The sequence below is a fragment of the Pongo abelii genome, chromosome 6 (genome assembly GCF_028885655.2).
Source record: "Pongo abelii isolate AG06213 chromosome 6, NHGRI_mPonAbe1-v2.0_pri, whole genome shotgun sequence".
NCBI classification, from domain to species: Eukaryota; Metazoa; Chordata; class Mammalia; order Primates; family Hominidae; genus Pongo; species Pongo abelii.
Genome location: NC_071991.2, coordinates 101,904,103 through 101,929,626, shown reverse-complemented (window position 1 = coordinate 101,929,626; position 25,524 = coordinate 101,904,103). Strand labels below are relative to the sequence as shown.

The following is a 25,524-nucleotide window of genomic DNA, read 5'->3' as shown; positions in this document are numbered from 1 at the left end:
TTGTTTCTACTTTAGGCTATAAGAAAGTGCGGCTGCGAGTGTTCATGAACACGTTCTTGTGTGGACATGTTTTCATTTCTGCAGAGTATATGCCAGGAGTGGAATTGCTGCATCATAACTCTTTTTTACTTTCTGAGATACTGCTAGACTTTTTTCCAAACTGGCTGCACCATTTTCCATTTTCATCATAAATACTTCTGGGTTCTCTTGTTTTGTACGTCACTGACGTCTCTTGTTAATCTGTCTTTTTGATTATTGCCATCCTAGTAGGTGTGAAGTGGTATCTCATTGTGGTTTTGATTTTTTCATTTTTCTGATGGCTGGTATTGTTTTGTCTCTTTCCTAGGAGTTTTGTAATTTTAGCTCTTATATTTAGGACTTTGATCCATTATGAATTAGTTTCTGTGTATGGTGGGAGGTAAGAATTCAGCTTTATTCTTTCGCATGTGAATATCCAGTTGTTCCATCACCACTTGTTGAACAGACTATTCTTTCCCAATTGAATTGTCTTGGCAATCAGTTGGAAATCAGTTGACTAAAAATGCAAGGCTTTAATCTCTGGACCCTCAATTCTGTTCCATTGGTCTTCATCCTTATGCCAGTACGACGTTGTCTTGATTACTATAGCTTTGTAGTAAGTTTTGAAATTGGAACGTGCGAATTCCCCAGTTTTGTGTTTTTCTTTTTCATGATTGTTTGAGTATTCTGGGACCTTGCATTTCCATATGAGTTTTAGGAATGGCTTGTCAAATTCAGCAAAGAAGCCAGCTGGGATTTTGATAGGGATTTTGTTGAATCTGTAGGGGGCGTTTTCCCATATTGACAAACAGTATTAAGTCTCCAATCCATGAATATGGGATGTCTTCTGTTTATTTAGATCTTTAATTTCAACAAGATATTGTAGTTTTCATAGTATGTTTTAAACTTCTTTTTGTTAAATTTATTTATATGTACTTTATTATTGTGAATAGAATTGTTTCTTTTGCCTCATCCTTTTTGAGAGTTTTGTATGGTTGTGCCATAATTTTATCATAATGTTATTAACAAGTTTCCTATTGATAGACATTTAGATCCCAATATATTGCTGTTTGCAGACATTGCCACAGAGTGTGGGTATCACTAAGGTGAATTCCACTAAAGAGAACTACTGAGCTGCAGGATATCAGATACTGGAATCATCTGTGAAATTTAAAATGGCTATATGCTGCCTGTTTATCATTTTACTGCTTATTTTAAAACTTACAGTAAGGTATTTAAAATAAGCTGTATAAAAAATGTTCTAAACTCTTTTTCAGCTAACCTTATTACTTATTAAAAATAGTGATATGCTGGAAGAGGCTCATGTTGCTTAAAAAAATGCCTAGAGTAGTGCTACAGCATCTAGAGCCTACAGTATTGCTGTCCAATATAACTTTCTGTGATGATAGAAATGTTCTATATCTGCACTGCCCATACTGTGCCATAGCCGCCAGCCATATGTGACTACTGAGTGCTTGAAGTAGGATGACTGAATTTTTAATTTTATTCCATTTTAATTAATTTGTCTTGTAGCTACCATATTGTGTAACACAGATTTAGGATTTCACTTATTTCCTGTGTTCTAAATTACTTTAGAAGGTAGAAAGTTGACTGCATTTGAATTTTGTTGATCCATTGTATATTAGTAATTGTGTATGTGTTTAGATCTAAAGCTTGTGGAAGTTTGCAGAAGGCTTGTGTAAAGTGGTACATCTTACATTATTTCCTGAATAGCATGAGGCAATCATTAGTTGTTATAGCAACTTTCACTCATATAAGTCTTAGTAAACATTTCCTTTTTTGTGACAGTTTATTCACTCTGCACCTAGCTGGCTTCAGATTGTCTACAAACATAGCTTTTAGATAGAAGAGCGTATGGGTCTATAGTTTGCTTGTTCTTCTTATGTGTATATCTTATCCTAATGTAAAAGGTAGGCTTACTTTTGTATATGTATGTGCTCTAAAATCTGTATTTGACACTTAAAACTTATATTGGTAATTACAGTAGGGGTCCTTGACTATAGATTATAATGTTGGTGGCTTGTTTAACTTTGTTCTTCGGCTTCGAACTGGGCTCTGCCCTTGGCTCTTTTATTCCCCAGTTTCTCCCCAGCACTCTTAACATGCTTGGAAAGGCTTTGACTTCCAGCTGCATGGTCATGCTTCAGTTTGCTTCAGTTTCAATCACCTTTGCTTCAATTTGCAGCTCAAACCTTTACTTTTCAGCTATAGATTTTATATCTCAAGCAATCCCTACTGTATTCTATGCTGCTTGGTATCCCACTTGCCTGTGAAACTCAGAGGAGCTAGAGCCGGTTACTTTTCTCTAAAACCCCTTCCCTTCTTCATCCACCTGCTCTATTCTCTGTCGAAATGAATGGTACAGTATTTCAGACCAGAAATGAAGAGTCAAACATCCACTTCTAGCAAATGAATTAGAGTTGTCCTTAGGTATTTGTGGGGGATTGGTTCCAGGATCCCATTCGGATACCAAAATCTATGGATGCTCAAGTCCCTGATATAAAATGGTTTAGTGTTTGCATGTCACCTGTGCACATGCTCCTATATACTTTCAGTTATGTCTAGATTCTATCACCTAATACAGTGTATATACTATGTAAATAGTTGTAATACCTAATTGTTTATGGAATAATGACAAAAAAAAAAGAGTCTGTACATGTTCAGTACACATGCAGCCATCACCCCATGTTTAGGATCCATAGTTGTTTGAATCCATGGATGCAGAACCCATGGATACAGAGCAACAACTGTACTGAGTTCTCAGTTCCAGTTTTTATCATCTCTGTCCTGGACTAACAATTGCAGCATTTTCCCATGAATTTTCTTGCTTCTTGCTTTTATCCTTTCTACCTGTTCTACACTCTAATTTCATATGTTTTTTGCAGAAAGCTAATCCTTGTTTCTATGGTTGCATTTCAGTGGCTACTACTTGCCTCAGGGATAGAGCCCAAGCTTCTTAGCATTGTGGATTATTCTTTTGAATTGTGGATTATTCCTATGCCTAACCTCTTTCCTCTCTCCAGTCATACCAGACTAGTTTGGGCCTCTGTGCTTTTGATGATGTGATTCCCTGAGACTTGGACCTCCTGCAGTCAGCCGCATTCTGGCCAGTCTGTAAGATCACCTCTAGATGTCTCTGACTTGGCCCACTACCATCTCTGTTTCCATAACGATACCAGGAGCAGTTGCTTACATTTGTGTGTTTACATGCACTTTCCCCTCCTCACTAGACTGTACACACCTCAGAGCTGGGCATCTGTGTGCTTCTGGGTAGTTGTAGAATCAGTGGATGTCATTTTACATGCATTTGGACTCATTGGTTTAACTTTTCTGTCAGTCTTTCTCTGTTTCAGTAGGAATATTTTCTGCCAGATCCCACAAGTGTTTTATAAAATATTAATAGTACTAGTCGCATAAGACATATGTAGTGCCTGAAATGCAATTTTAGAACCAGAGGTTTGCTTTCTGCAAAGAATATATGGAATTAATGTGTAAAATGAGAAGGATAAAAGCAAGAAACAAGGAAATTAATGAGGAAAAGTTAGTCCAGGAAATAGATGATAAAAACCTGAACTCAGAACTCAATGAGGTGATCAGGCAGCAATACCTTTAGAACACCAACTCCTTTGTTTTCTAAAATGTAGATTAGTTGGGAAGCAGGTCTGATTTACTTACATCCTCACTAACTTTTAGTTGGCTGTGTACTACATTCCAGAAAACAGTATGGTCTTAGGAAATAAGTAAGTAGTATTTGGCTTGGAATTATGATTGTTTGCTATTATGACTTGGGGAGTGATATGGTTTAGATCTATGTCCCTGCCCAAATCTAATGTTAAATTGTAATCCCCAATGTTGGAGGTGGTACCTGGTGGGAGGTGATTGGATCATGGGGTTAGATTTCCCCTTCGATGCTGTTCTCATGGTAGTCAGTGAGTTCTCCTGAGATCTGGTTGTTTTAAAAGTGTGTAGCACCTCCCCCCTCACTCTCACTCCTGTTTCTGCTCCCACACTGTGATGCGCCTGCACCCCCTTTGCCTTCCATCATGATTGTAAGTTTCCTGAGGCCTTCCCAGAAGCTTAGCAGATGCCAGCATCATTCTTCCTGTATAGCCTGCAGAACTGTGAGCCAATTAAATCTCTTTTCTTTATAAATTACCCAGTCTCAGGTATTTCCTTATAGCAATGCAAGAATGGACTCATTCAGGGAATAAGATACTCCTATTCCCAAAAGAGAACTGTCTCCCATTCTGGATTACCCAGCTTAAGTCCCCTGGCCATTTCAATTATTTAAAAAAAAAAAAAATCAGATCTTTTTGAGGCCAAAGTCTGATAATTCTCCATGATCTACTCTAGTACAGTTTGAGGAACTTGGCAGTGTATTCACTTTCACTTGCTGTGTTACAAATTACTGCACCCTTAGCAGCTTAAAACAACACCTGTTTATTAACTCACAGTTCTGTAGAACAGAAATCAGGGCAGCACAGTGTGGCTGGATTCTTACTAGACTGAAACCAAGGTGTTGGCCAGATCTGCAGCTCTCATCTGAGCTTCAGAGTTCTTTTCCAGCTCACTGGTTGTTGGCAGAACTCATTTCCTTGAGTTTGTAGGACTGAGGTCTTTGTTATCTTACTATTCTTCTAGTTGTTGGCAGGGAGCACCGTCACTCCTAGAGGCCCCTGGCAGTTCCTTGCTCTCTGTGGCCCTAGTTCACAAATGATGTCTGCTTTTTTTCCAGGCAGCTGGAGCCCGCCGCTCCGCTTCCCCTTCTTTGATCAGCCAAAGAAAACCCTCTGCTTTTAGGGACTGGTGTGATTAGGTCAGGCCACCCAGTGTGATCTCCCTTTGGCATGTAGTGCAGATAATTGGATAACAGGTGTAATATCTCACACTCACAGATCTACCCATACTCAAGAGGAGCAGGAGATTTCACATGGATGAGGGTCATTGAGGGTCATTGCGCATTTAGGTTTGATTTACACAAAGTTTTTGAACTTAACCTTTCATTAAAGAGGAATACATGAAATTATCTGAAGTTCGAAACATATCTGGTCCCAAGTATTTTGAATGAGGGATACTCAACCTATATTGATTGATTCTACTATTAATTAGAAATTGGGTATTTCTCAAGCTGACAGTAATTACCAAGAGAGGAAGAAGGAGGGAGGGAGGAAGGGAGAGAGAAAAGTTTTAGATATAGGGTGGACATAGGGAGGAAAGAAAATGAAATTTGACTTTATGTGAATGTCCCTCAAATACTAACTGAAGAAATTCATCTGGAGCTCCTTTTCTTTATGTTTGATTAAAAATTAAGTGAACTGTATTTCTTAAATTGTATCAGTTGCCATCTAAGCTGATAGCAAAGGAGAGGACATTTTTCCTACTAAATGTAGAGTTTATTTTTTCTTTTCTCTGCTGAAAAGAAATACACAGTAGCAGCTGAGAGGAAATTGGAACTCTCATCTGGTTGCCATGGCAATTTAGAGCAGATGAGACTTGTAGTTTCCTGGGTTGTTGAGTTTTTCCTCCCTTTTCTGACAGAGCAAGTGTACATGCAGAATATAGTATGAAGTACATAGCATGATGATAATTTTAGTATTATAGTATGATATTGAAAGAAAAATATTTTTAAGTTTCTTTAGACCACATTTTAAATTTAGAGTAATGATTAGAATTTTTTTTGTAGGTTAAAAATAAATATAGTTCTTTGTGAAAAATATAAGTAGCTGGTGGAATTTTGCTTTCTAAATTAATTTCATTCCCATCACTGAAGTGCTGTATTTTTCTTTTTTCTCTCCTCCCCTCTTTTTCTCTTTTGCTTTGCTTTGCTTTACTCTTTTGTTTTCCTTTCTCTTTTCTTTTTCTTTTTTCTTTCTCCTTTCCTTTCCTTTTTCTTTGCTTTCCCCTTTCTCCTTTGTCCTTTCCTCTTCCCCTTTTCTTTCCCCTTTCCTTTTTCCTTTCCCCTTCCCTTCCCTTTTTCCTTTTCTATTTTCTTGTTTCTTTTTTTCCTGAGACAGGGTCTCACTCTGTCATGCAGGCTGGAGTGCAGTGCTATGATCTCAGCTCATTGCAGACTCCCATGCTCAAGCAGTCCTCTCACATCAGCCTCCTTAGTAGCTGGGACTGTAGATGTGTGCCACCGCACCCAGCTAATTTTTGTAGTTTTTGTGGAGACAAGATATTGCCAGGTTGCCCAGGCTGGTCTCAGACTCCTGGGCTCAACTGATATACCCACTGTGGCCTCCCCAAAGTGCTGGGATCACCCGTGGGGGCCACTGCACCCGGCCTGAAGTGGTATATTTCTTTATATTTCTTATAGTACGCGAAAACATGTTCTTAAATTAGCTCCTTGTTTAAACTTTGGACTTTCAGATAAAATTTCAGTCTCCTTTTTAAAGAATTACAGATTAATTTTCACTCTGAATGTAGCTGAGCTTATTGTAAAAGAGACTATGCATATTGATTGCTTAAATCTCCACATAGGTATTTCTTTCTTGAAGTCATACATTTTATAACGGTATAGTGTTGGATATTTAAAATATCTATAGCTGTATTGGGGTTTTCTTTTATTTTTTAAAAAATTTATTGTTATTTTTGTAGAGATGAGGTCTTGCTGTGTTGCCCAGGCTGGCCTCAAACTCCTGGTCTCAAGCGATCCTCCTGCCTCAGTGTCCCAACTGGCTGGGACTACAGGTGTGCACCACCACACCTGGCTTCTTTTATTTTTTAACAATAGCTTTTTGAAGTATAATTCACATAGCATACAGTTTGCTCATGTAACATATATATTTTAGTGTTTTTTATTATGTTTACAAAATTGTACAACCATCACCACATTAGGACATTTTCATCCCTCCTAACGGATATCCCATATCTACTAGCAGTCAGTCCCCATTTTCCTCCTATTTTCTCTATTTCCCCTAACCCCCGATATGAGCATCCACGGATTTACCCTATCTCTATAAATTTATCTATTCTAGACATTTGATGGAAAATGGAAGATCATACAACCTGCGGTCTTTTCTGACTGGCATCTGTCACTCAGCATAAGGTTTTGGAGGATCCATCCATGTTGTAGCATGTATCAGTACTTCATTTCTCTTTGTTACTGAATAACATTCCCTTGCAATGATATACCCCATTTTATTTATCAGTTGGGGGACGTTTGGGTTGTTTCTGCTTTTTGTTAAAAATAGTAATACTTCTCTGAACACTGTGGATGAGATTTTGCTGGATATATGCTTTCATTTCTCTTGGGTATATACTTGGGAGTGGAATTGTTGGGTTATTTGGTAATTTTATATTTAAACTTTTGAGGAACTGCCAGACTGTTTTCCAAGATGGCTATGCCATATTACCCTACCCACCAACAATGTTTGAAGATCCCTGCTTCTTCATCCTTCCTTACACTTATTATCTGACTTTTTTAATAGCCATTCTAGTGGGTATGAAGTGGTATCAGACTGTAGTTTTGATTTCTGTTTCTCTGATTACTAATGATGTTGAGCATCTTTTCATGTATTTATTGGTCATGTGTATATCCTCTTTGGAGAAATGTCTTTCCAATCCTTTTTATCCATTGTTAAATTGGTGTGTCTTTTTATTGTTGAGTTGGAAGAGTTCTTTATATATTCTAGGTACAAGTCACTTATCACTTACAATTTACAAGTACTTCCCCCCATTCTGTGGCCTTTAAATTTTCTTGATGGTGCCCTTTGAAGTACAAAAGTTATAAATTTTGAAGTCCAATTTAGTTTTTCTTGTATTGCTTATGCTTTTAGTGTCATATTTAAGAAGCATTGCCTAACCTAAGGTCGTGAAGATTTACTCCTATGTTTTTTCCTGAGAGTTTTATAGTTTTAGCTCTTTCATATAAAGCCTGTGTGTGAGAGAGAGGTCCAACTTTATTTATTTTGCATATGAGTATGTATTTGTTGTAGTACCACTGTTGAAAAGACTATTCTTTTACCATTTAATTATTTTGGTATTCTTGTTGAAAATATTTATGGGTCGTTTCCGCTGCCATTGCTGCTTATATACTTCTGATAATTTTTATATGAAATAGCTTCCTTATGACTTTCATTAGGATTGATGAAAGTTGTTTTTTTTAATCTGTTGATAGACTTAATGAGTATGTATTTGGTGAGATAACCTGTCATGTCTTGGTCTTCTACAGTGTTGCAATTTAACCAGGCTTTGCGGTACTCTAGAAGCCATCAGAAACCACTTTAAAGAAGCCAGCCTTGGCCAGGCCCAGTGGCACACACCTGTAGTCCTAGCTACCCACCAGGCTGAGGCAGGAGGATTGTTTGAACCCAGGAGTTCAAGACTGCAGTGAGCTGTGAATGCACCACTGCACTCCACCCTGGGCAACAGAGCGAGACCCTGTCTCAAAATGAAAATAAAAGAATCCAGCCCTAAGACAGTATGGCTTGGCTTTCTCTTCTCTATTTCTGCCCTAGGAGAAATTTACCTGGATTTTCCTATGTGGTAGACAGTAACAAGGATGGTGGGATGAAAAAGAATTGGCGGTTACATTGAACTGAGACTTTCTATGATGAACTGAGTGATTTGAGAATTGGTGATAATTAGTATGGAGTAGGTCATTAGAAGTCCTAGGAAAGATAATCATCACTTATGGCCAGGAATCTCTCAATGTGAGGCTGAAATGCCCCTCAGTACAGGTTGGATCTGAAAGGTCCAGAGTTCTACCATCCACTAGAAATACTCATGTATAAAACATTTTAATATTTAGCAAGTAGAAAATTATTAATAAAATATTTTTACTTTTTTGGGTACTGAGTCTTGGCAATCTAATATGTATTTTATACTTCTAGCACATCTCAGTTTGAACTAGATACTTCATATGCCCGATAACCCCATGTGGCTGATGGCTACTATATTGGGCAGCACAGTTCTAGATGTTTTGATATGACAGCCAGTTGAACTATTAATCAGCATTACTAAACCTCATCTATACTTTGGGGTATCCTGACTTACCACTTTTCATTTGGTAGAGCTGGCTTTTGAGAAGCTTTCTGTCTGCCTGTTCAGTGTGGCCCTCACTGGAGGAGTGAGAAGTGCCTACACACTTAGACTGCAGGGTCTGAGAATTTTGAGGGTCAGCCATGTGGGCAGCTCAGCAGGTAGGTAAAGAATGAGTGAGAGAGACATTATAATGAAGGTGCGGGAACCTCTCAAGTGAGAGAAAATGATCGTGAAAATTAAAATCTCTTCTCCATACTGCAGTCTACTCCATTGAGGTAAAGCCATATATAGAAAATGCTACTAGTGCACTGATTCTCAATGGGCATGACTCCTCTCCTCCCCCAGCACACACACATTTGTCAGTGTCTACACGCATTTTTGATGGCCACAGCTGGGTGGTGGGGTGGTGGGGTGGGGGTGGGGGGCTGTGTGCTGCTGACATATAGTGGCTGGAGGCCAGTGATGGTGAAAAGCATCCCACAGTGCACACGACAGCCCCACAGCAATGAATTATCCAGTCCAAGAATCCATTGTGCCAAGCACAGTAGTGTGCACTGGCAGCACAAGAGCCATCATTTCTTGTCTTTTCTTCAAGTAGTTTCTACAGCAAACTCAATGTGTGTGTGTGTGTATGTGTGTGTGTGTGTGTGTTTGTTTTCAGAGAATGTACTCATTTTTCATATAAAGTTTCTGAGTTAGGAAGAAACAGCTAGCTTTCAAAGTATTTCTGATTGAGGAAATGTGTCAGACAAATTCGTTCTGCCCACACCCGTGAAGAGTGGGTTGTGCTTCTTTTGGACGTCATCTCAAACCTTTTCCTCCCGCTGGGGAAGTGGCAAACTACTGAAGTTCCTTGCCTGCCTCTCCTCCTTCAGAACTCTCTTTTGCCTGGGACCATTCCACTTTCAGTAAGGGCACATATGTTAAAAAGAAACGAGCATTTACATGGCTTCTAGAAAGATTCTTGTACTTCTGTAAGGCCTGTTGGAGGTTTTGAATGTATTCTGGAAGTGGGGTGTGTGTGTGTGTGTGTGTGTGTGTGTGTGTGTGAGAGAGAGAGAGAGAGAGAGAGAGAATGAATATTATTCTCCTTCAGGACTCTATGAAGAGAATGGTTAACTCGGAGTGTTATCATCACTACAATCCTGATGTCTGTTACCCAGGGAGCTGTAACTGTTGAGTCTTCATAAATTCCAGAAAGCAGCAATCAATACATTTTCAGCTTATAAATATTCTTTAGTTGTCCTGCTAAAGATATTCATACCTTTGATTATTCACCTTTAAGTTGACCTATTGTGTGTGATCGCCACCCCTTCCTCATGATGTCAGGTGTTTCTGCTGCCATCGATTCCTACTCCTTCCTTCAGTTGTGGCCATGTGGGTTTTTTTGTTGGCAAGCCACATGCCTTAGTGGTGGTGTTGGAGGCTCTCAGATTGGGCAAGGATTTAGAGGCCCAGTTTAGAAGAGGCAGTGGTTGAGGCAGCTCCTTTGGCCTGTCTCTTAGTGGCAGCTAGAGATGAGCTTGCATTGTTATGACCCTGACCTTCTCAAGATTCCAGGGCTGAAGAGTGAGCTTTGACTGTATGCCGTAGGCTGTGCTGCAGTGAGGAGAGAAAGGATCCAGAATCGGCCTTCCACTGGGTAGAGAGCAACAGTGTTCCAAAAGGAAATCTAGCAATAACACCAAGATTCCACCTGTTCTCAACAACTAGGGCTTAGGTCTTTGAACTCTCCATTGACAACGGCTATACCCTTAAAATAGGGCGCATGCTGTGTGACAGCAGGTGCGTGGTTTGAGGAACTGGTGCTGAAGAATTTTGCTTGACTAGAACCAGACCACAATATGTTTGTCAAGCTGTTCTTCTAGATGCAGCAGGCCTGAGGGCTGCAGTGGCAGAAATGCCCCAAGGAATGGCACTCACATGTCGGGCAACCGACCCTCGGAGCAACCTTTCCACAGCAGCCGTCATCTTCAGTGCACGCATTCAGTGGTAGTTTTATTAGTGGGATAGCTTAAGGGAGAGATGTGCTTCTGGCATCCAGATTGAGACTGTAGAGTCCTATTTCCCCGCATTGGGGCATGGTTAGAAATAGTAAGTGAATCCCATTATGAACCATTCTCCTCATAGAGCCCTGAAAGGGAATAATCTCAATAAATTAAACACACACACACACACCGCTTCCAGAATACATTCAAAACTTCTAACAGGCCTTATAGAAGTACAAGAATCTTTCTGTCAATCTTGTATATTTTAGCTGCAGTGTATATTAATCGGCTTTTATGAGTAATTGAAACCTAACCTCATTGCCACCTATTTCTATGGGAAAAGAATTCTCATTTTCAAATAACAGGAAATAAGTGCTTTCAAAAGTTGAGTGCTGCTTGCGCCTGTCTTTTTATAATCGTTGTGATGTTTTTTAACCAATAAGGCTATATACCATGGAATACGCTTTCATTTCACTTAAATTTCCCAAGATTGGTAGGACTTGAGTGGAGCACTGAAATTTCCTAACATTGGTAGTTCTTGAAGCTCTAAGTGAAAAGATACCTACAGAAAAAAATTCCTTACCTAATAAGGGCAGATTTTTTTTTTTTTGGCCTAACCTATATGTTGAAACACTACTTGAATTCAACTAAAATGGGTGAAGTGACATTAAATGACATTTCTTCTTAGTATGTGACAAGTTTTATTTTTTCCCCCATATTAAGAAATGCTCAAATGCATCTATAATGCAAGATGTACTTAAGTAAATAGCGATTTTCTCTCTGCTCTTTCAGGCCGGAGCCTCAACAGAAAGCTCCTTTAGTTCCTCCTCCTCCACCGCCACCACCACCACCGCCACCTTTGCCAGACCCCACACCCCCGGAGCCAGAGGAGGAGATCCTAGGATCAGATGATGAGGAGCAAGAGGACCCCGCGGACTACTGCAAAGGTGATGTGCTGAGCATGGTGGTGTGGGGCTTGCCTTCCCCATTGGGCTGTGTAGTAATTTGCTGGGGGAATGGACAAGGGGAGGAGGTAGTGATGCAAATTGGTTGGTCTTCATTAAATTAGCCTCCTTGTGTCATTATCATTTTAAATTCTTAGGTCATTATATAGAGACTGATATCAGAAAATATTAAGTGATATGAGAGAGAATTGTAAGAGAAAATACATATATTTGTACATACATATTCTAGGTACTTTCAGAAGGACTTAAATCTGTTAGAATTAAAGGTAGTATACAGCAGGACAGTTAGAGGACATAATAAACCATTTAAAAGGAGCACTGGGCCAGTGCGGTGGCTCAAGCCTGTAATCCCAGCACTTTGGGAGGTCGAGGCGGGCAGATCGCTTGAGTTCAGGAGTTCAAGACCAGCCTGGGCAATGTGGTGAGACACTGTCTCTACAAAAAGTGCAAAAAATTAGCTGGGCATGGTGGTAAGTGCCTGTAGTCCCAGGTACTTGGGAGGCTAAGGTGGGAGGAACACTTGAGCCCAGGAGGCAGAGGTTTCAGTGAGCTGAGATCGTGCTACTGCAGTCCAGCCTGGGCGGCAGAACCAGATCCTGCCTCAAAAAAATAAAGTACAACAAAAAAATTAAAATAATAAAAGAACATAGAGAGGAGAAAGTGTACCAGGCTCCTGAGGGGAGCTAATTATAACTCTTGTGCACTGTATTTGACTTTGTTTTCTGACTGCTAAGGCTAAAAGAAAACCATTCCTTTCTCTGTGTAACATTGAATTACATAGCGTTTATTGTCTGTGGGAAGCAAGCATGCACATTTGTTTACAGAGAAAGATTCTTTCCTGGCATTGTACTTAACGAAAAAGACATTCTGTGGGGTTCTGCCATTGTGTGACATAGTGGGTTATATTTTCAGCTGTGATTTCACGGAAGACACAGAAACTATTCAAGTGGAGTGTTCTTGTACTGATGCTTTTTAAAGACCAAGAGTTAAACTCCTAAAGGGCAAGCATGTTGTGTGATGAATATTAAGAACAACATGATCTAGACACCATGCTTTGTGTGGACCCAACTCTGAGAATCTAGGAGAAAGAGAAATGACTATTTATTCAGCTGCTTCTTTGTCACTTAACTTACTGATTTGGACTTAATTTTCTGGAATTTGGAGCTCCTGAGCCAAAGTTGGTGAGATGAATTTATTTGCTACAGATTTTAAAAACTGTAAATCAGATTCTATATAGCGTTAGAATAAATGGCAGAAAATGTAGACGTGTTCAGAACATAAAGCATTAATGAATTTTGGGTTCCATATATCTTAATAATTCATCATTTATCTAGTAGATATGTCATTTGTGTGTTGGTTCAGGAACAGTGTACATTTAATTACCTGCTAAGAGGAAGAGAAAGTTACTGTACTACAAAAGTGTAGGAACTAATCTACTCTAACCTCTTTCTTTCATAGGTGCACGTACTTCTACATAGAATCAGCATGTTCCTTAGAAAAGAGTGTGGATCTTACTTAGCATTTGTCTGAACAGTGGTTACGACCCCAAAGATCTATGCAGTCTAGTAAAAGAAAAGATAGAGCCAGTTTGAAAGGTGACAAGAAGGTGTTTTCCATCCTCCCTCTTACTCTGCATTTCTTATACTGTCTTCAGTTTTGCTGCTGAGGCCCGGCATTAGGTTCATCTGTAGGTGCCATTCTTTTTTCTTTTCTTGTTTTTTCTTTTTCTGAGACAGTCTTGTTGTGTTGCCCAGGCTGGAGTGCAATGGCGTGATCACAGCTCACTGCAGCCTCAACCTCCTGGGCCTGAGCAATCCTCCCATCTCAGCCTCCTGAGTCCTGGGCTTGAGCAGTCCTCCCACCTCAGCCTCCTGAGCAGTTGGAACTGCAGGCATGTGTCACCATCCCTGATTAATGAAAAGTGGTTTTTTGTTTTTTTTTTTTCTGGTAGCGACAGGGTCTGGCTAGAACCATTCTTTAGGAGCTATTTCCTTTAGCAAATAGGTTCTACCAAGCAGGAATGAAAACTGTCTCATTCATCTGGATCTTAAGTATGTGGATCAGGAGATGTAACCAATACTCTCATCCCCTTACTATCTCTGGGAACCAGCACAGTGGACATCCAAACCCCAAATATAGGGCTAAGAATAAAGTATTCCACAGCCAGGGCTGATTCTAGGTAACATTCACTGAACTCTAAACTTCATAGAGTATTAAAGTCAGCATCAGTAAGGTCATTAGAGATAGTAAGGTTCTCTCCTTATACCCATGCCAGCCCCCCCGAATTTGGTAAGTAACTTGTACCTTTAGTTAGCATTACATGTGACAGATGCCCTACTTTGAATTTTGTAGTATATTCCACAACAGTTGGTATAAGATTACTGACATACACATATTCAGGAAGTCCAAAGAATTGATTTGGAATGTCTGGAATAGGACCTGTGGCCTTCTCATTTTTTGTTCTCGGATAAAGAGATAAATCCCCTCACCCTCTGCCAGGACTAGTTGAGCTAAAATTACTGATATGGTGTTTTATCATCCCTGAATACTTTAGTACATTTTACCTACAATCAAGTCCATTCTCCTATATATCAAAATACAACCATCAAGATCAGGAATTTAACACTGACACTTCACTATTATTCAGACCTCGGGCTTATCAGGTACTGCCAGTTGCCCAGTGTTGTCCATTATATGTAATGAATCTGTGGCAGAATCGCATATTTTGTTTTCTTGTTTCTGTAATTTCTTTTAATTTGGAACAGTTCTCAGTGTTTTCCTGGCTTTCATGTCCTTGACATTTTTGAAGATTGTAGACTGGTTATTTTATATAATGTTTCTCAATTTGGGATGCCACAGTAGTGATGTTGTCTTTTTGCATTAAATCCTTTCAGATGGTACACAGGTTTGATTTATTCCAGTGGAGTTGATGCCTTCACTTGATCAAGCTTGTGTCTGCCAGATATCCCTGGCAGCTATTCTTTTCCCCTAGTAATAAGTATTTTGTTGAGAGTTACTTGAGACTACATATATAACCCATTCAAATATTTATCCCTACCCCCGCCCCCACCCCGGGCTGAGTTTCTGTCTCAGATGGACTGATAAATTCATGGATCTCTGTTTTATTCAGTGGGTTATGATCACTTACTCTCCTTATATGTTTTGATACTTAGATTATTCCAAATTTGGTTCTTAGGAGCCCCTTCAGATTGGTTCTGTGTCCTTTTGAAATGCCTCAATCGTTCTTTGATTGTTTATTTTTTTGTTTTGTTTTGAGATAGAGTCTCGCTCTGTCACCCAGGCTGTAGTGCAGTGGTGCCGATCTCTGTTTCACTGCAACTTCCACCTCCTGGGTTCAGGCAATTCTCTTGCCAGCCTCCTGAGTAGCTGAGACTACAGGCTCATGCCACCATGCCTGGTTAACCTTTGTATTTTTAGTAGAGATGGGGTTTCACCATGTTGGCAAGGCTGGTCTTGAACTCCTGACCTCAAGTAATTCTCCTGCCTCAGCCTCCCAAAGTATTGGGATTACCGGTGTGAACCACCGTGCCCGGTCCTTTGATCATTTCTTTACCTTCAAGTACAGTAGGATATGCCAGGTTCATCTTGTGTTTTTCCTATCCCAGCCCTGGAGTCTACTCTTTCCACAGAGAATCCTGCTTTTTTTTTTTTTTTTTAAATTAAACAATATTATTTAGAAAGCTAGACCTGGGCATTAGGTGTGCTTATTACTTTTGGCTTGTCACTTTCAGATCTCAGTACAGAACTAGGAGCACACACATATGCACCTGCTTCCTTTATGTTTATATTTATTTATATATTTACATATGTTTTGAAATCCATGAGTTTATTAATCTGATACCTCTAATACCAGAAGATTCAGCCCAGTGTTCTCCCTTTCCATCTTTGTGGTTTCTTTCTCTGATAGTAAGAGTCTGGGCTCTTCCCATCCTCATTGCGTTGACTTAGTTGATTGATTTCCCTGTATGGTATGAATCACCAGTCACCATCACTATGTCTCTCCCTTCCCTTCTCACCTAACTCATGCTCTGACATCCTTTGTTGATTGACCCTGCCTCATGGCTTGGGATTTAATGGTCCAGGATGGGAAGGGGAGAGAGAGCTTTCCCAGGCTGGTAGTGTGTGTTATGTAATCCGAGGTATCATTTGTCTTCTGATACTTCACCTCTTTCTGTTGCTTTCATCGACTTCATTCTTGGAGAGTCTCTGCCCTCAATTACTTCTCAGTTTCCTCAAAATACAATAAAAAAAAAAAAATTAACAACAAAAGACATCATATGTATTTCTTCTTAAAAACAAAATTTGTTCATCACAGGAAATGTGGACACTTGGGTTGGAGGGCAGAAGTCACCTGTGATCCCACTACTCAGCAAGAGCTGCAGCAAGCCTTCATCATTTATGATCAGCTAGATTACATCTTAACTTTTTACCTCATCTTTACAAGTTTCCCTTATTTAAAATGTATGAACCCTCAGCTCTTTTAATAAAAGGGTCCATATTTAAAGTTCTGATATTGCAAAAGCATTGTTCATTGCTCTTGTGTACTTATTTGCCTTGGTATTCTCTCTGGAGTAGGACTTTTCATTTCCTCAGAGCCATATTCCTACTTGCGTTATCTTAGATCTCCAAGAGGATTACGGCATTATTGACTGATTCCTGAACCTTGATTCAAAACCTGGCTGTGTTGCTTTGTAGCTCCGTCTTCTTGGACAAATTCCTTTCTCTTTAGGCTTTGGTTTTTCATCTATGATATAATAATTTAAATTATATTAATGTTAATACCTAAGATTTTTATGAGGATTTAAGTGAAATATATGAAGTTCATGACACAATATCTGATATGAGGCTCTTAAGAAATATGAGTTTCACTCTTCTTCTGTCTGTTCTATCGTTCTTCTTTCAGTGTGTTCTCATCTGTACTTCATGCTATCTATACCCATCAGTGCTGGCTCCCTTAACTCCCTGACCGTGTCTCATGTTGGGTGTGTTTCCTTAACCTCTGGAGAGAGAGCTGTCAGCACTGCCTGTCTTTTTTACATATCACCTCTGGTCTGTTGTCTGGGCACAAGCTGTAGCAGCAGGCTGTGCAGTTTATTCAGATTCTGCTTCCGAGCCCTGGGGATTACCAGGATCAGGGGCAGGGTCAGCCTGTAAACAAACACTGTCAGGAGGCCTTGTGTAATACATGCTTGTTTCATGAGTTTGAGCAAAAAAACCTGTGTCACAGCCAAACCTCCTCTTGTACGAAGATTTGTGTTTCATGTGGGGTTTTCAGAGGCATTAGGGGGTGCCTGGTAAAACATTCCTAGGCTGCACTGTAAACCCCTGAATTGGAATCCTTGGGAGTGGGACTTAGGAATCCACATATTTAACAAATTCATCAGGTGATTTTTCTGCACATTGAACACTAAAATCTGCTCCATTCTAAGGTCTGCATGTATCATCCTTCTAAAAATCCAAGGATACAGCCACATGAAGGCACCCTTCATACTATACGTGCAATGTAAGCAGAATCATTGCTTTGAACTACCTTATGTTCCTAACTTTTTCCAGAACCCTCGGCATATACCTGCTACAAGGACATACTAAATGGTAACTGTAGGAACATTGCCTTGCAGTATCAGGCTGCCTGTACTCGCTGTCCTCAGACATGAGTTTTGTTGCTCTCTTAAATCATTCTTAGATAAGTTGGCACCTTTGTACAGTTTTCATCTCTTGGATTGTTTCTGGAGACATCAACAGCTGTGGTCTGACTTGGTATGAAAACATGTCATTTCCTTAGAAATGCGTTTATTCAACCTCTAATCAGACTCTTTCCTTTATTATCCACAGTATTGTCCCCCCCATCCCCAACTTATCATGGTGTGGAATTCTACATTTATTTCTGTGTTCGTGTATTTCCCCCTCTCTAGTCTGAAAGGTTCCCTTTGGTCAAGGCCCTGTAGTTTGTTAACTCCACTGCATTTGAACCATCCATAGTGCAGTACATATTGTTTGTTTGGATAAAGGCATTTTCTCTAGTGTTGGGTTGCAAGTACGGGATAGGCAGAGTGCTGATGTTCAGGTGGATCTGGGAAGGCATGTCGGCATGAGCAGGCTGGCATGCTGACTGGCAGATCAGAATATAGGGCCTTTGTTTCTGCCTCACGTTTTCTTAAAATCATCCACAGTGCTCCAGAATACTTAACCTGTCACACACATTTGAGTGACATATATTTCATACCTGTAAAAACTTAGGGACATTATTTTCTTCAAAATAGAGCATAAAATATTATAAGTATACACACTAGAAGCATGTCAGATGAGTTTCTTCCTATACACAAATTGCCTTTACCCATGTGTGTCTATTTTCCATCTGTGAAAACGGTAGACTGGTTGAATTTTAATAACTCACAAAATTTACTGTTGGTGGCTATTCGCTGTCATTGGCATCCCTCCTCCCTTTCTCCTGCCCCCCAACCCTCTGAGTCTGTGACTTTGATTTTTTTTTTTTATGAGATGGAGTTTCAGTCTTGTCACCCAGGCTGGAGTGCAATGCTGCAATCTCCACTCACTGCAACCTCTACCTCCTGGGTACAAACAATTCTCCTGCCTCAGCCTCCCGAGTAGCTTGGATTACAGGCATGCACCGTCATGCCCAACTGATTTTTGTATTTTTAGTAGAGATGAGGTTTCACCATGTTGGCCATGCTGGTCTTGAACTCCTGACCTCAGGTGATCTGCCTGTCTCAGCCTCCCAAAATGCAGGGATTACAGGTGTGAGCCACTGTGCCCAATCTGTTTTGCTTTTTAAGGGAAAAAAAGCAAAGAACCTTAAGCTGCTTTAGAATTGATATTTGTAGAGTAAAAAGAATAACAAACAAAAGAAATATTTGTACAGCCAAGTAATGTTGGCTGTGTTACATCAGAGGTTCTTCACTGGGTGCGGTTTTGACCCCTGGGAGTCCATTTTTGAATGTTTGGAGACATTTGGTTGTCGTAACTGGGGCTGCTACTGGCATCTATTGGGCAGAGTCAGGGATGCTGCTAAACATTCCACAATGCACAGGACAGTTACCCATAACAAAAATTATTCAGCTCCTAATGTCAGCAGTGCTCAGATGGAAAATCTCTGCCCTAGAAATGCCTGTTTTTGTCTATTAAAATGGTGTTGTGTGGCTGAAGTATTTTATAGACGTGTGGTCTTTACTTTCTGTTCCTTTTGATAGAAAGATAACCTTTCTTTATTCACAGTTCTTTTACTTAAAATAATTAATGCTGCACAGATACTTAATTCACTCTGCTTTTCATTTATTAGTTGGCTTAATTTGGCTTAATTCAAACCTTAAAAAGAAACCCTCCCTATCTATGTGAACAAAGCAGTAGATGCTCTTGAACCTATTACATAAGGCCTCATTACATTTCTTTTATGGAGACCAAGGAGATTCTGACTCCTGATCTGTTGGTGCTTTAAATTGACAAGGATATTTATGATACAAGCTTTAAATAGCATGACAGGTGAATTCATGGTTTATTCATTGAGGCTTGATGATGTGCAAAACGTTGTACTTTACTACAGGGCACATAGAGGTAAATGAGAAACAGCCCTACTTTCTAGATTATGGCCTCGTAGACTTTGCCACTAGAATATCAGCTACTTAAGGGCAGAGCCTTGACCTGTCTAGCTTCCCTAGCACCCCAGTAGAACAATCTGTGGCCTGCTGAATAGTGACTGAATGAATAGACTGCTCAAATATCTTTTTTTCATCTTTCTAAGTGTGGTTCATTAATAATAAGTGAGAAAAGGGAAGATATGTGAGGGCTAAAAGGAAGAATGTTATATTTGAATAGAGGACTCAGAAAAGATGTTATGAAAAACTGAAAGGGACTTTGTCAGTAAAGAATATTTGGATGATGTTGAGAGTATGAGGCACTTCTCAGACTAAATCCTGGAGGCAGAGCAAGGTGTAAGAAGCCCTAACTGCTTGTGTTTAACTAACAAATGAGGAAACTAAAAATTGATGGTAGAAGATTAGGTTTAAAAGCGGTTCGGGAGCATCATGTAGAGGATAGAGATGAGTGTGAGGAATTTGTAGTGAAGTAACTTTAAAGCATCACTTCAAAATATTACCAAAAATCCCCACAGAAACCAAAAGAAAGCAGAGTAGAAACAGAATCCTGGTGTTACGATCTCTCCTCTTTTTACGAAACATATTTAGCAGGCCGGGCACGGTGGCCCACGCCTGTAATCCCAGCACTTTGGGAGGCTGAGGCGGGCGGATCACGAGGTCAAGAGATTGAGGCCATCCTGGCCAACATATCGAAGCCCTGTCTCTACTAAAGATACAAAAAATTAGCCGGGCATGGTGGCACGTGCCTGTAGTCCCAGCTCCTCGGGAGGTGGAGGCAGGAGAATCACTTCAACATGGGAGGCGGAGGTTGCAGTGAGCTGAGATTGCGCCACTGCACTCCAGCCTGGGTGATAGAGCGAGACTCCGTCTCAAAAAAAATAAAAACAAAAAATAAAAATATATTTAGCAAAAGAGCAGTGCCAAAATGTCAGCAGTATGGGGTAGGCCTGAGGTGTTTTTTTGAAATATACTTTTATCTAGTTGCTGCAGCACCATTTATTGAGAAGACTTGTTCCGCCACCTATTCAGTTGCTTGCCTTTGTCCATCAGTAGACAGAATGTATGGGGACTTGTTTGTGGACTCCATCTGCTCCATCCCTCTGTTGGTCAATGCTTGCTCTAAAGGTCTGGTTACTATAGCTTTGTATAGCATGCCTTGAGTGGATAATGTCAGTCCTCCAGCTTTGTGCTTCTCTTCCAGGATTGTTTTGACCTGTCTAGATCCTTTGCATTTATGTATAAATTCAGAGTCAGCTTATACATATAAATTTTAGATATGCCTTAATAATATTGAATCTTCCAATCCATTAACATGGTATTGTGTCAATTTATTTAGGTCTTTATTGTTCTCAGAAATGTTTTGTAGTTTTTGGTGTGGTTTTGATGGGTTATAGAAGTGTAACTGATTCTTATGCACCGACCACGTGGCCTGTAACTATGCTGTTTGCTTATTTATTAGTGTTTGTGCATGTGTAAATTTCTCTGGGTTTTCTCTACACACAATCATTTCATAATTTCAGGGCAAATGGAGGGTTTTCTTCTTCCTTTTGATTCTTTATAAATTATTATTCTTTTTTGCCTCATTCTTTTATGCATGAGGTTGAATAGAAGTGGTAAGAATAGACACCCCTTGTCTTGTTTCTAATCTTACAGTGAATGTGTAGTTTTTTTTAGATACCTTTATCAGGTTGAGATGGATCATATATTTAAATATAAAGTTAAAACTGTAAAGTTTCTAGCAAAACGTAAGAGAATATCTTCACAACCTTGGAAGTAGGGAAGGATTTATTAGAGAGCATATAAGAAACATTAACTATAAAATAAAAAATTAATTAGACTTAATCAAAATTAAAAACTGTTCCTGATTAAAAGACATTTTTAAAAATGAAAATACCAGCTTCAGACTGGGAGAAGCCCTTTGCAATACATTTACCTGACAAAGAATGTGACTGGGAGGGAACTTCAAGAGTGAGGTTTTGGAAAAATGTTCTGTATATTGATTAGAGTATATATATTTGTCAAAAAGAAGGGAATCGTACACATAAAACCTTTGACTTTCATTGCATGTAAATATAATCTGAATTTTAAAAAACATTGAGAGTAGCTAGTTACATCTGGATTGTAGGGTTTTGATTTTTGTCTTCTTTACCTCTTTGTATTGGTTTTCTTTGTTTTCTGCATTGAGCATATATTTCTTTGTAAATATAGAAGAATATGTGCTTTTACTGTGGAAAGAAATCATAGACAACACAAACAAATGGAAACACATCCCATGCTCACAGGTGGGTAGAATCAATATTGTAAAAATGACCATACTGCCGAAAGCAGTCTACAAATTCAATGCAATTCCCATTGAAGTACTACCATCATTCTTCACAGAACTAGAAAAAACAATCCTAAAATTCATATGGAACCGAAAAAGAGTCTGCATAGTCAAAGCAAGACTAAGCAAAAAAGAGAAAATCTGAAGGCATCACATTACCTGATTTCAAACTATACTATAAGAGTATGGTCACCAAAACAGCATGGTACTGGTGTAAAAATAGGCACATAGACCAGTGGAACAGAATAGAGAACTGAGAAATAAACCCAAATACTTACAGCCAACTGATCTTTGACAAAGCAAACAAAAAAGGGAAAAGACACCCTATTCAACAAATGGTGCTGGGATAACTGGCAAGCCACCTGTAAGAGAATGAAACTGGATCCTTGTTTCATACCTTAAACAAAAATCAACTCATGATGGATCAAGGACTTAAATCTAAGACCTGAAACTATAAACATTATTAGAAGGTAACATCGGAAAAATCCTTCTAGACATTGGCTTAGGCAAGGATTTCATGATCAAGAACCTAAACACAAATGTGATAAAAACAAAGTTAAATACCTGGGACTTAATTAAACTAAAGAGCTTTTACACAGCAAAAGGAAGAGTCAGCAGAGTAAACAGACAACCGAAAGCATAGGAGAAAATCTTCACAATCTATACATCTGACAAAGGACTAATATCCAGAAACTACAATAAACTCAAATTAGCAAGGAAAAAAAAAATCCCATGAAAAAGTGGGCTAAGGGCATGAATAGACAGTTCTCCAAAGAAGATATACAGATGGCCAATAGACTATGAAAAAATGCTCAGCATCACTAATGATCAGGGAAATGCAAATCAAAATCACAGTGTGATACCAATACCACTTTACTCCTGCAAGAATGGCCATAATCAAAAAATCAAAAAATAATAGATGTTAGCATGGATGCAGTGAAAAGGGAACACTTCCACACTGCTGGTGGGAATGTACAGTAGTACAGCCACTATGGAAACCAGTGTGGAGATTCCGTAAAGAACTAAAAGTAGAACTGCCGTTGATCCAGCAGTCCCACTACTGAGTATCTACCTAGAGGAAAATAACTCGTTATACAAAAAAGATACTTGCTCATGCATGTTTATAGCAGCACAATTCACAGTTGCAAAAATGTGGAACCAACCCAAATGTCCATCAATAAATGAGTGGATAAAGAAACTGTGGTGTGTATGGAATACTTCTGAACCATAAAAAGGAATGAATTTTGCAGCAACCTGGATAGGATTGGAGACTATTATTCTAATTGAAATAACTCAGGAACGGAAGACCAGACATCCTATGTTCTCTCACTCATAAGTGGGAGCTAAGCTATGAGGATGCAAAGGCATAAGAATGACACTGTAGACTTTGGGGACTCAGGGGGAAAGGGTAAGAAAGGGATGAGGGACAAAAGACTACAAACTGGGTTCAGTGTATACTCTTTGGGTGATGGGTGCACCAAAATCTCACAAATCACCACTAAAGAACTTATTCATGTAACCAAACACCACCTGTTCCCCCAAAACTTATGGAAATTTAAAAAAAAAAAAAAAAAGGCAGAAGCAGAAGTGGAGCTTTTAAAAGGAATCAGTGGACCAGGCATGGTGGCTTACACCTGTAATCCTAGCACTCTGGGAGGCCAAGGCAGAAGGATCATTTGAGCTCAGGAGTTCAAGACAGCCTGGGCAACATATTAAGACTTCGTCTCTATTAAAAAAAAAAAAGCTTTTTTTTTTTTTTTTACAAAAGGATAAAAAGAACCAGTGTAGGGTTTAAAGAGGGAAGTGCTATATTTAAGGAAGCTTAATTTGAAATCTTAGATGATTGACATTAAAGAGAGAGAAGATACAAGGAGAAGACAAAAGCAAACAATGTCATGGAGGTACTGTCTTTATTATTCAACAATCTGTTGAGTATGGAGGGCAGTGACCAAAAAACCACACACACTTCTAAGTCCTGGAATAATCAGAATAGTACCTTCTGGGCATCATTTATTTCAGTGTACTCTGAATTATGAAACTGCTTTTCTTCCCCTTCCCCGTAGAGATAGAGTCGCTCATTCTATTGCGTAGGCTGGAAGGCAGTGAGTGGTGTGATCACAGCTCACTACCACTTCAACCTCCCAGGCTCAAGCTATCCTCCTGAGTAGCTGGGACTACAGGTCTGCATCACCATGCCTGGCTGATGTTTAAATTTTTGTGTAGAGACAGGATCTTGCTATGTTACCCGGGCTGTTCTTGAACTCCTGAGCTCAAGGAATCCTCCTGTTTCTGCCTCCCAAAGTGCTAGGATCGTGGGTATGAGTCACCATGCCTGGCAGATTTTAAAAATGTTGGTAGAGACGGGGTCTCCCTATGTGTCCTAGGGTGGTTGTCATTTCTTTTTTGCATTGGATATGGTTTGGCTATGAAAAAGCTCTGAGCCAAATGTGCAGCCCACCTCTAACAAGTGAACAGTAATTTATAGCATGCATTCTGTATCCTAACTTCACTGTAGCATTATTCTGTTTTACTTTTTCTGGGCTATTTTTTCTGTGCCCCAATTTCTTTCTAATTTTGTATCTTATATTGTGGTTTTATAAGCTGCCTCAATTCCTTATAGAAAAAAATAGTGTAACATATATTAAAACATCACATCATACCCCATACATACAATTATGGCTTACTAATTAAAAATAGCTTTTTAAACAAGGTAAAATAATGTTGGCACTATTAGTAGAAACAGTGAAGTCACAGTTGGTTTGGGGAAGATGTTGATGAGTTTGACTGTTGATGGAAATATCAAGAAGGTGATTAGAAATATGAATCGGAGAATCAGAAGTATCAGCAAGCAGGTGGTTTAGTAAAGAATTTAACCTTGCTTGAAGAGAGATCTAGCCTTTGTCCTTGGAGCCTTCCAAGGGCATAGAGATCTGGGTGTCTTGGGCCACACCTGATTTTCTAACAGTGTGGCACATTATTGAACCTGAGGATGGTCTTTGGGACCCCCAAACTCTGTGGTTCATGTCAGAAGGGAAGGCAGTTGGTGGACTGTTCCCAAACCTTACACAAATATTATAGATTTGATGGTAAAACAGATCATATAATGGTTGGTAAGTGGTTTAAAAAAACAAACAAAAAAAAGGATGCAGAGAGGCTGTTCAATGACAAGCCTTTGAGAAATTTAATGGAATGCAAGAGGAAAAGGAACACGTACAAGAAACAGACATAGCAGTCAGGGAGGTAGGAGAGCAACCAAGATGTGTGTTCATTTTGACCTGGAGTGGACTGAGATGGCAGCCGTGGTGTTATTCTGAATGACACGTTCCTGAACACATTCAGTTGTGTAACCCAAAGTTTATATTGTTTGAATATAGATGGGCGGTCATACTTGCAGTCATTCCAGATGTCAGTGGCTCTTGTCCTCTCTTGTCAGCCCCTGCATAATCTGCCCTTTTGGATCTGGAAGTCACCAGAGGGGGCGCAGGATCTGGACCGGAGTCCCCATGTCTGATCTGTTGTGATCCTCCTTCCTGCTCCTGGCCTGCTCCTGCTGATGCTGCCATTACCCACTAAGAGAATGCTGTGGCGTTCTG

At 39.6% G+C, this 25,524-nt stretch overlaps 1 protein-coding gene across 22 annotated transcripts in view; it reads left to right on the top strand.

The window, feature by feature from the left end:
* The window catches only part of SRPK2 (SRSF protein kinase 2), a 292,913-nt gene that overhangs the window by 186,745 nt on the left and 80,644 nt on the right, over positions 1 to 25,524 (top strand). For all 22 annotated transcript variants that reach the window (XR_008527545.2, XR_008527540.2, XR_008527538.2 and 19 more), the window contains one exon: positions 11,805 to 11,959. Coding sequence is in view for 13 of the 22 variants with exons in the window: in XM_054560600.2 (XP_054416575.1) it covers positions 11,805 to 11,959 (155 nt within the window). In the remaining 9 variants the exon portion in view is untranslated. The remainder of the gene's footprint in view (positions 1 to 11,804; positions 11,960 to 25,524) is intronic.